The following is an 11561-nucleotide window of genomic DNA, read 5'->3' on the forward strand; positions in this document are numbered from 1 at the left end:
ACGTATATATATTTTTTTTAATTAGGAGAAGTCAGGAAATAAAAAAAAAAAAACACTCTGAAGTTGATTACCATACACATAGGAATTCTGGTCCAAATCGTAAAATTCTACAGTTCAAGGCCATGATGATATTGGTTTAGATTAATGGGATTTTGTTTGCAACTATTTTAGTTAAATTTAATCTGTGATAATAATTTGTGTTGCTAGTCTTTGATAAAGTATGGGAATAAGTTGAAAAAAAATTGTAAATATATTGAATGAATGTAAAAACAGAAGTATCAGAGTGAATATCCACCCCCAGCCCACTCTATGGTAACATCTTAGAGGAATACAATATTTACAACTCAACTGAAAAAAATCTAAGTATCCATTTGATATATTTATATGAACTCAGTGAGAATGTAGTCCATTTAAGGCTAAAGAGAAACAATCTCACAATTAACAGTAAGTCTCCATAACACTGCTGACACATAAATTGGTCAAAAAAGAGTGACAGTATAATTTAATGAGATAATGTTGATGAAGGTTAGTTTGCAAACTATAAACTACTACACAAATAAAGAAAAAGACTCTACCTCATTAATCAGGTTTAGGCATTCAGAAAATGTCTTGTTTACTTTTTCAGTAAACAATCGTTGTTCGTCTTCTTCTGCCATGGTAGTCCAGAAGGACCCAACTGGTTTTTCATTTTGTGCTTCGGGCTCAGGCTGGGTAACCACTGAGCTCGGAGGCCTTTTCATTACTCTTCCTTTGCCAGCTTTCCACTCACTCAGACGAGCCCTACAGTTAGAAGCAACATATAAACATTACTGTGATACTGATAACAGAATTCTGTCAAATACAGTGAAAGTTAAAAAAATATTTCAGGTCTTTGAGTAATTCTACACTGGTGGCATATACATAGTTCACCAGCTTGAAGAAAAAGAAATACAGAAACTATCAATGTTAATGATATGCTCACAAAGACCCCAGGAATGCATTTTTAAATGGAGAGGTTATAAAATATTTCTTAGTTTTATTATTTTAACTTAGATTACATAAAACAACCTAATTAAACACACTCAAGCACAATAACTTAGCAATAACTAACAATAACTCAAGCACAATAACTAACAATAACTCAAGCACAATAACTTACTGTTCCACGATATAAATTTGCTTAAATTGATCTGCATATGACTGAAGAGAATCCACGTACAAAAAGCTCTAATACATTCAAGGAAATGATAAGCCAGATTCACAAATGGTACCCTACTAAAAATTAAGCTAACAAAATTACATCTACTTACTTTCTCTCCTCTGCAGTTTCTCTGGGCTGAGTCCATCTACTATCAATAGCTGCTTTCACCATGGTATGTCTGCGCTGCTCAATGCTTTTTGACTTTTCTATCAGTTTAGTATTAGAAGACGAAGCAGGCCTGGCTACCATTTCAGATGTCATGCTTCTTGATAGTGTCTTATTTCTTTTTATGTCCTGAGAAGAACTGGTTTTGATAACAGACGAAACCGTATTTAACTGTAATAATTCTTTCTCTCGAGGCCCTTTCCGAACTGTAACACTGGCAGACGTCCTACTGATGCCTTGTTTCATGGTGTTCTGGTTATTACTGTGGTGACTTTTAATAGAAGGTCGCACAAATTGACTGCTCTGAGATGTAGTGCTCACAAATTTAGTGGCAGTCGTCATATGTGAGGCTCTGTCACTTTTCACTGTTACACTGCTGACGTGTACAGGCTGAGACTTTGTGGCTTTCGAGACAGTAGATGAAAGTTTCTTCGTTGTTGCCGAACTCTCATCTTTGACTTGTAGAGGTTTTCTAAAGGAATTAATCTTAGACTGAACAATTTGGCCACGATAAGATCCAAGCACAGGTTTCTTGGGCATGTTAGCATCTTGCTTTGGTTTTTCTGTAGTCATTTGTTTCTTTTTACTGTTGTTTTTAAGGTGAAATGCTTGGCTTAACGTCATATGTTGACTTTGGGGGTTATCTTTAATTGGTAACAATGGCAGAGTTTGATTATTATCCTCAAAATCAGGTGTATCAACTGCTGTAGTTGAATTGGTTAATTCATTACAAGGTTTTAAAGGAATACAGTTTTTTTCCATGGTTATATTACTCTTGATCCCAGTAGGTCTACCGACATTCTCTTTATCAGTCTAAAAGAGTTAAAGACAAATTAGTTAAAGACAAATCTTTCAGAAAGAGTTTAGGAAAAAACCTTCTTTAGGAATGAGGGGAAAGGGAACATTTAGGAGGGCTATTCTGTATCTTACCATTTTTGCCTTAAGTTCCAGAACTTTTGTCTCTTCTTGGATCTGGCCTTCAGATATCCTCACTCTCTGGTCTCTACCACTTAAAAAAAAAAAAAAAAAAGTCCATACCAAGGAAGTTTCCTTTTCTGGGGGAGGTATGGGAGGATATAACAATTATCTGACTTTGCTGTTTTAAACTGAGGCAAGAACTGAGCTGAGATTTATTTGTCCTAAGCAAAACTCTTCTTTATTATAGGGTGATTTAATAGTGTAAACAAGACGGCTGAGGAATTTAAAGGTATTTTCTTACAAGCCTTAATACCCTACCCCCCAATCTCATTCTAAACCATTCTCTAGTCATTCAAACAAGTCTTCAAAAATCTTTATTAAGCAACATTTTCTTTGGTTAGTTTTAAGTACTTAGTACCAGACTTACATTGAAAAAAAATTTTTATAAATAGTTCTCCCAAAAGAAATTCAAAAATTTCCACACACACTCACAACTTAATTCATTAATCATGTGGATTTTAGTTTCTAAATAGCATTGCATTTAGAATATATATATACAAAGCAAAAGCTTCTTCAAGAATTAAACTTAAACTCTCTTTTTACAGATATAGGCTAGTACAGGCTACAGTATAGGTTAGTACAGGCTGTGAGAATCTCTTAGCAAGTGATTTTGTATTCCATGAACGAAGGGAAAAAAAAGGGTCAGTTGGATATGCCTTGGATTCTAGGGCAGATTTCAAGTTCAGAGACGTAAAAATGTACATTTTAGAGTCAGCAAAATTTGATTTCTGTATAGTTGAGTTTAGAATGTTCTTTTCTTCCCATTGTGTATAAGAGTACTCTAAACCCCACGACCCAGTTGGATTCCTTATTTAAATAAGTAGTTGAGAGTCACTGTCTTATGTGAATTAATGTTCTCTTTGCTTTCTCTCTAGTAATCTCATTCCACCCCAAGGTTTTAAAGAAATACCATCTACACACTGACAACTCCCAAGTTTATATCTGTAGTCCCATTCTCACCCCTGAACTTCAGACACATCGCTATTTGGCATCTCCACTTAGATGTCTTATTGCTGCCTCAGACTTAACATAGTCAGAGCAGAACTCCCCATTCTCCCACTCCTCCCTCAGGCTTCCCATCTCAATATATGGTATCGCTATCCACTCAGTTATTCAAATCAAAAGTCTAGGATCATCTTTTGTCTTAAACAAAAAATTGGGATTTGTGAAAGAAAATGTTTATTCTAAAGAAAAGCAACTAATTAATGTAGAGTAAAAAAATTAAAAAATAATTTTTATTTGGAAACAATGCCAAACTTATATAAAGTTGCAAAATTATAAATAATTCAAACTCTTTATCCAGATTTGCCTATTGTTAACATTTTATCCCATATGCATTATCATTTGCACTCTTTCTGAACATGTCTATGTGTGGAGTATACACAACTTTTTTTTTTTTTTTTTTTTTTTTTGCGGTACGCGGGCCTCTCACTGCTGTGGCCTCTCCCACTGCGGAGCACAGGCTCCAGACGCACAGGCTCAGCGGCCATGGCTCACAGGCCCAGCCGCTCCGCGGCACGTGGGATCTTCCCAGACCGGGGCACGAACCCGCGTCCCCTGCATCGGCAGGCAGACTCCCAACCACTGCGCCACCAGGGAAGCCCTACACAACTTTTTATCTGAACCTTTCAAGCTAAGTTAAGTTACATACATGATGCCTCTTTACCCTTACTTAAATGTTTATTTCCTAAAAATAGGAATTTTCTCTTACATAACCATGTAAGAGAATTTAACCATGGTTAAATTTACCTTAACCATTTTAATCTATTGTTCATAGTTGAAAACTGACCTGATAATGTCCTTTATAGCATTTCCCCTTCCACTATTAAATACAGTATAAGGGTCAGGTATTGAATTTAGTTGTCATATCTCTTTAGCCTCCTTTACCCTGGAACATTAAGGATCATCTTCAACTCTATTTTTTCTTTTACATCCCATATCTAATCCATCACCAAGCCCTGCCAGTTCTATCTCCTAAACATAGCAGAATCTGAGTATTTTCCACCCTGGAGAAGGGTATGAAGCATTCATCAACACAAAATATATCAATAAGTAGAGTACCTAATATAAAGAAATACAAATTAAAATACTGGATTAAATAAAATGTATTAAAATTCATTTCATCTTTTAAAAACAAAACTTTAAAAATGGGGCTATTAGAAAATTTTAAATTACATGTGTGGCTCACATTACATCTCTACTGGATAGCTCTGATATAATTTGACAGATGTGAAGTGAAAAAAATTTGACCTCACCTGGATAATATCTGATTTTCCTGTTTGTATGCAAAAAAAGTTTTTCTTTTTAACAGATGCTCCTTGAGTTTTTGTCTTCTTTGCTCTAAATAACAAAAGATCTACAGGTCAACATCAGCTGCAATAACAACATGAAATAAAATACTGACTAAATGAAGATTTAACTTCGAAAAATGTTCTACTTGAGATTACATCTTATGTATAACAGAAAATTTCCCAGTTCAGTACTGCCTTTGAGAAATAATCACATTTTGAAATGACTGTTACTATAACTGGTCCCCATAACCACTCTGTACAAGAATCACATTCTCTACTGTCTGAAAGTGAAAAGTCTAGAGAACATCATTTTCAACATACAGCTCCTGAAAGCCAAGTTTTAAGAAGCTAAATGGTAGAGATGAGACACCAGACTCCAAGTTCTAATTTACCAGAATTGGGTGAGAATTTCTTTCCTGTTTTCCCACGTGTAGGACAAGAAATATCTATTATTTCTGAAGACGCAGCTAACCCTAGAGTTCTATAAAGTCGAAGGCGACATGTGTTAAATCTGAAGCATCAGTTGAACACTCCCGTCCCTCCAGAAATTAACTCCCGACTCAGGAGGCGGGAGCGCTCTGCGCAGGCGCAGTCAGCTCCCAGCACTGACGCGGCCTCGCCTCCGCGGGCCAGGATTCCCAACGCGGGTCCCTGCCGGAGCCCCGCACACTCCCCCGACCCCACCCCACCCCACCCCCGGGCTAAACGGATCCTCTCACCGAAGCCCGTCGCCGCCGCCAGTGGGTCGCGACCGCACGCGACGCGTTCAACCCGCACACTAACACCACGGAGCAGGTACCACTCCGATTGTCCATTTCACAAACCCTGTCCAGACTTCTCGCACAACTGAACTGGGCGGAAACTGGTCTGCGAACCCAAGGCCCTGATGGCCCTGCCCGAGCCATCCCCCCGCGGCCGCCCCGGCCGCTCCCGGCACCGCGGCCCTCACCTCTGAACGCGGACTGGGCCCTCTGACTCGGGGGCAGCTGCAGGTCCTGGGGCACGGCTGGGGTGCTCATCGCAGCTCCGGGCAGGGGTACGCGTCTCGAGCTCGACCGCCACAGTCTCCGTCAAGCCGGAGCGGCCGCACACTGCCCCACTACGCCCTGGGCTCGGCCTTAGACTGCGCGACCGCCGCCTCCGCCCATTGGTGCCCGGCGTGAATTGAATGGGCCAATGGGCGAAGAGGGGCGGGGGGCCTGCTCTGTGTCTGCAGGGGCGGGGCTTGAGACTGCCTAGTTCAGTTAGGACCTCTCGGGACTGAATCCCTAGGTTTTCAAACATAAACAGCGCTCTTGTCTTGGACTTGGCAACTTGGGAGGAGTCGGAGCGAAGTCCCTGTAGCAGATAGCTCTCGTCTTTAGACGCTCACAGTGCAGTGAGGAAGGCAGAGGAGAAAAGTGCTGTTTGGAGTGTTCAGTGAGGAGGAGGATTATAAGCACCCACTACTGTACCTAGAGCATGTGTATTTCCTTTTCACAAATATTACTTCATTGCGGCATCACAGCTCTGAAGTGGGACGTTATCATCTCCTGTTTCACAGATAAGGTGACAGGCTCAGAAGTTATTTGTCCACGTTTGCCCAGATTGAAAAGAGGAACTGAAATTAGGGTCTACTTCCCTCTGTACTACCCAATTACCAGAGGAGAAAAAGAGAGGAAGAGAAAGGGCTAAAATGGGGATAGACCTTTCTTTTATAATCCTGTGAAGGTAAAATCAGCATTTGTTGTATTCATTTTGTGTGTTTGTACGTTTAAGTGTGCTGCCATAATCTTTCAGTCCTCATCTAAAAATATTACCTTCATAAAACCCGCACAGACACCCAATGGATAAGACAGAATGAAATAACTCAGAGCTAGATGGTTTTGTGGGTGGTGCAGGGGGAGAGAGGGAGAGTTCTGGGCTGTGCCTTTCTGCTTTTAAGCACAGGGGTCATACCATTTCTCGGTCTTGCTTGATCACTGAAGCTAGGTTTAGCTGGACTGTTTCAGCCAGGTTTTAAACATGGAGACAGATGACAAGATGCAACTTCTATCTTCCCTGCCCATGTGTGAGGGCCTCCACAGATGGCTCTCAACTGTGGTCAGTGTTTCCCATCTTTCTCTGCTTTTTCCGTCAGCATTTTATGCTAGCATCTTGCTGAATTAGTTTGGGAAGTTAATTTGGGATATTCTGTAGTTTTCTTTTCTTGATGAAACGTCTCATTTTTAGTGTTACTTTGCCTACACTTAAGGCTAACTCTGGGAGGACCAACAGCCAAACAGCACCCATCACCATCCCTAAGACATCACTGCTGTTTAGATACTACTGTGAATATTATTATTTACTAAAGTTCCATCAGATAGGTTGGGTAACCAGGGATTCCCATTAAGCAACGGAGAACAGTTTAACAAAATAGAACAGGTAAAAAGCGACTCAAGGGACTTCCCTGGTGGTGCAGTAGTTAAGAATCCTCCTGCCAGTGCTGGGGACACAGGTTAAATCCCTGGTCCGGGAAGATCCCACATGCCGCGGAGCAACTAAGCCCATGTGCCACAACTACTGAGCCCTTGTGCCACAGCTACTGAAGTCCATGCACCTAGACACCGTGGTCTGCAACAAGAGAAGCCACCACAATGAGAAGCCCGCGCTCGGCAACTGAAGAATAGCTCCTGCTCGCTGCAACAGAGAAAGCCCGTGAGCAGAAACAAAGACCCAAATGCAGCCCAAAATAAATAAATAAATAAATTACAGAATAGATAAATCCATAGAGACAAAGCACAGTTTGTGGGCTGCCAGGGACTGGGGTTAGAGGGGAATGGGGAGAGACCACTTAACAGGTAGAGGGCTTTACTTTGGAATGATGGAAATGTTTTGGAACTAAGTGGAGGTGATGGTTATACAGCACCGTGAATGTATTAATGCCACTGACTGAACTGTTCACTTAATTTTACGATATGTGAATTTCAGTATGTGGGAGTGGGGCTTCCCTGGTGGCGCAGTGGTTGAGAGTCCGCCTGCCGATGCAGGGGACGTGGGTTCGGGCCCCGGTCTGGGAAGATCCCACATGCCGCGGAGCGGCTGGGCCCGTGAGCCATGGCCGCTGAGCCTGCGCGTCCGGAGCCTGTGCTCCGCAACGGGAGAGGCCACAACAGTGAGAGGCCTGCGTACCTCAAAAAAAAAAAAAAAAAAAAAAAAAAGTGGGAGTGGTTAAAAAAAAGAAAGCGACTAAAATGAAACTGTGGAAGATCTCAGTAGGCTGAGATGGTGAGGTTTTCTAACTTGGTAATTCTGCTCTAATCTCCAGACTCACCCATTCCAAGACGGGTATCGTTTAAAGACACTTTAAAAATATCATTGTCCCACAATTGTTGGAGATCGTTTTCTAAAAGATCCAAAGAGAAGACTTCCTTCCATTACAGGTCTCTGCCAACCACAGCCGACCACGGAACTGCAGCCACCTGTGGTACTGACCATCAGCTTCAGTTGTTCGTCCTGTGGTCATGTGAAACAGGGAGAGTGCCTGTGAGAGGAAAGGGTGGGATCGTCCAAGGAATAGAAGGAAGATAAGGACAGAGTGATGACACAAAGTCCAGGGAGGAGGGAGCCTCAAGAAAGAGGGAATGGTCCAGGGTTGACCACTGAAGAGGTTTGGTAGGATTGGGACTGGAAGGAACTACTGGGTTCAGAAGCTAGGAAGTTCTGGCAAAACATTCTGTGCAAAAGTACAAAATGTGGAAAGAAATAAATCCTAAATAAATGGAGAGATATAATATGCTTATGGATCAGAAGATCCTGTATTGTTAGAGGTACATTCTCTCCAAGTTGATCTGTTCATTCCCTTCTCAGTCAAAATCCTAGAAGACATTTCTATAGAAATTGACAATTGGATTCTAAAATTCAGATGGAAATGCATAAGATCTGGAGAGGCAAACAATTTTTAAACAAAAAGTCAGTGTAGTGCTGGTGTAAGGAAAGACAAAAAAAAAAAATCACTGGAATACAATAGAGATTCCAGAAATATATTCAATCCTCTGTGGCCAATTGATTCTCTGCAAAGTTTCTAAGACAACCTGATGGATGAGAGGAATGATCTTTCCAGCAAATTGTGCTGAGATGTCTGGATATCCACGTACAAAATATTAACCGTGACCCTTACCTCACCCCTTGAACAAAAAAAACCTCACAAAACAAATCAAAGTAAACCTCAAAATAGAACTAGACCTAAACGAAAGAACCCAAACTATAAAACTTCTAGAAGAAAACACAGGAGGAAATCTTAGTGATTTCTTAAACAGGAGAAAACATGAACTAAAAAAGAAACAATACACTGGATTTCATTAAAGAACTTTTTGCTCTTCAAAAGACTCTTTAGAAAACTACAAAGTAAGCTACAGAGTTAAAGAAAATATTTGCAAAACATTTGCATAAAGGACTTTTATCTAGAATACATAAGAACTCTGACAAAATTATTTAAATGTGCCAGAAAATTGCACTTCACAAAGAAGATATAGGCACTGAAGACAAGCACATGGAAAGATGCCTAACATCACTGGTCATCAGGAAGATGCAGGGACTTCCCTGCCGGTCCAGGGGTTAAGACTCAACCCTTCTAACGCAGGGGGTGCTAAGATCCCACGTGCCAGGCTGCACGGCCAAAAAGTTAAAAAAAAAAAAAAAAAAAAAAAACGGATGCAATTAAAATCACAATGAGGGAGTTCCCTGGTGGCCTCGTGGTTAGGATTCCAGGCTTTCAACTGCTGTGGTCTGGGTTCAATCTCTGCTCATAATGAAATACCACTCACTATGCAACCACTAAAATGTTGAATTACCAAGGTTTGGCGAGGAACCGGAACTCTCCCACACTGCTGGTACTAATACAAAAAGGGTAGAGCTACTGAAGAAGGCAGTTGGGCAGTTTCTCATAAAGTTTGACATGCATTTACCATATGATCCAGCAATTACTGTCCTTGGGTATTTGCCCAAGAGAAAGGAAAACAAATGTACATGAATGTTTATAGCAGTTTCGTTCATAATAGACCTAAGCAGAAAATAACTCAAATCTCCATCAATGGATGGATGGTTAAACCAGTTGTGACATAGCCACATAATCGACTGCTACTTGGCAATCAAAAGGAACGAAATACTGATAAACACAACAACGTGGATAAAATGGAAAAACTCAATTTTTTTCCCTCCTAAGCGGGGCAAAACACAGTCCTTCTCTACTGTGTTTCTTTCCAGTGTGTATCCTTTACTTCTACACGAAACATTTCATTCCTGACATTTCTGCTCACCAAATAGTTGGAGATTCCCCCCCACCGCCAATAAGCACTTCCCTGTGACACCAGCTGGGTGTCCTATAAGTTAACTCAATTCTTAACACTACAGAGTTAGTGTCAGCTCCTACAGGTTAAAGGCCCGGTCCCACAAGACCGCCCCCACCCCCTACACTTCAGATGCCAGTCACAAGCCCAGGCTATCACCTGTACTTCTGATGAACCGACTAGAGATTGGAGGTTCCGGTGACCCCCCCTCCTTGGGTTCAATTAATTTACTAGGGTGGCTCACAGAACTTAGAGAAACGCTAACTTACAAGATGTGATAAAGGATACAGATGAACAGCCATAGGGTGATGAAGATGAAGTGAAGAAGTGATCCACAGGGTGAAGTATGCGAGGGAACCAAGCACAGGAGCTTCTGTCCCCGTGGAGTTGAGGTGCGTCACCCTCCTGATGTGGATGTGCTCACCAGCCTGGAAGCTCTCCAAATCTCCTATTAGTGGGATTTCGTGGAGGCTTCTTCACGGAGACATGAGCAATTATTAACGCTTTTTCTAGCCCCTCTCCCTTCTCTAGAGAACTGGGGGTGTTATGGACCCAGGCCCTTGGACTCTTTAATCAATAGAAATTAACGAGGCCACATGAGAAATTCAGGGGAGCTTTCATTGGGACTGTGCTGCAGCATGAGGGAGAGAAAACAAGAAACAGATACACTTGTTCGCTCCCCAAAGGGGCGCGTGCTGGTTCCTTAAATGGAGTGAGGGTAGGGGTGGATCAGGGTGGTGGGCATGAGGCATAGCTTAGGTGGTCTGCCCACCCCCTTGGTTGTGCTGTGTGCAAGGATCATGCCCAGTACCCCGCTTTTGCTCTCGGCACCTCGGAAATGGTGGTTGGTTTGTGGCCTTTTTGTATCTTATTGTTCACAATTGCCCCAACTGGAGCAGGCATACTGTTATTTTAGTTTCTTTGTATTCTGTTGCTGGAAGAGACATTTGTCCAGGTGCAGGTGCAAGTTCAAGCCCTCTGGTAAAGGGTACCAGGTCCCAACCTATCTTAGGGGTGGGGATGGGGGCTGAAAATTCCAAGCTTCTAATCATGACTTGGTTGTTCCGGTGACCAGCCCCCATCCAGGAGCCCTCCAGGACCAGCCCCCATCCAGGATCCCTCCAGGAGCCCACCCAGAGTCGCCTCATTAGAGCATGAGATACTCCTAGTACTCTCATCACTAAGGAATTTACAAGCGTTTCAGGAGTTCTGTGCCAGGAACTGGGGGCAGAGACCAATATATATTTTCTATCTCACAGTGGATGCATCTCAAAAACATGGCATTACATTTAAGAAGCCAGATACAAAGGACCACAGACCTTATGATTTCATTTACATGAAATTCTAGAAAAGGCAAAACAATAGTGATAGAAAGCAGATCAGTGGTTCTTAGAGGCCACAAAGTGGGGGCGGGGGGGAAGGTTGAATACAAAGGGCCCAGGGAGGGCTTCCTGGTGGCGCAGTGGTTGAGAGTCCGCCTGCCGATGCAGGGGACACGGGTTCGTGCCCTGGTCCGGGAAGATCCCACATGCCGCGGAGCGGCTGGGCCCGTGAGCCATGGCCGCTGAGCCTGCGTGTCCGGAGCCTGTGCTCCGCAACGGGAGAGGCCACAACAGTGAGAGGCCCGCGTACCGCAAAAAA

The 11561-nt window shown here is 42.3% G+C and overlaps 1 protein-coding gene across 1 annotated transcript in view; it reads right to left on the reverse strand.

Moving 5' to 3' along the window:
• Nucleotides 1-5721, reverse strand: part of CKAP2 (cytoskeleton associated protein 2) — a 14861-nt gene extending 9140 nt beyond the window's left edge. Inside the window, exons 1-5 of the mRNA XM_024755612.1 lie at nt 5564-5721; nt 4579-4663; nt 2276-2354; nt 1290-2158; nt 576-780 (exon numbers count right to left, since the gene is read on the reverse strand). Coding sequence (XP_024611380.1) covers nt 576-780; nt 1290-2158; nt 2276-2354; nt 4579-4663; nt 5564-5633 — 1308 coding nt within the window. The 5' untranslated portion in view covers nt 5634-5721. The remainder of the gene's footprint in view (nt 1-575; nt 781-1289; nt 2159-2275; nt 2355-4578; nt 4664-5563) is intronic.
• Between the last annotated feature and the right edge of the window lie 5840 nt (nt 5722-11561).

This window comes from Neophocaena asiaeorientalis, unplaced genomic scaffold (genome assembly GCF_003031525.2).
Source record: "Neophocaena asiaeorientalis asiaeorientalis breed wild unplaced genomic scaffold, Neophocaena_asiaeorientalis_V1.1 scaffold59, whole genome shotgun sequence".
Taxonomy (NCBI): domain Eukaryota; kingdom Metazoa; phylum Chordata; class Mammalia; order Artiodactyla; family Phocoenidae; genus Neophocaena; species Neophocaena asiaeorientalis.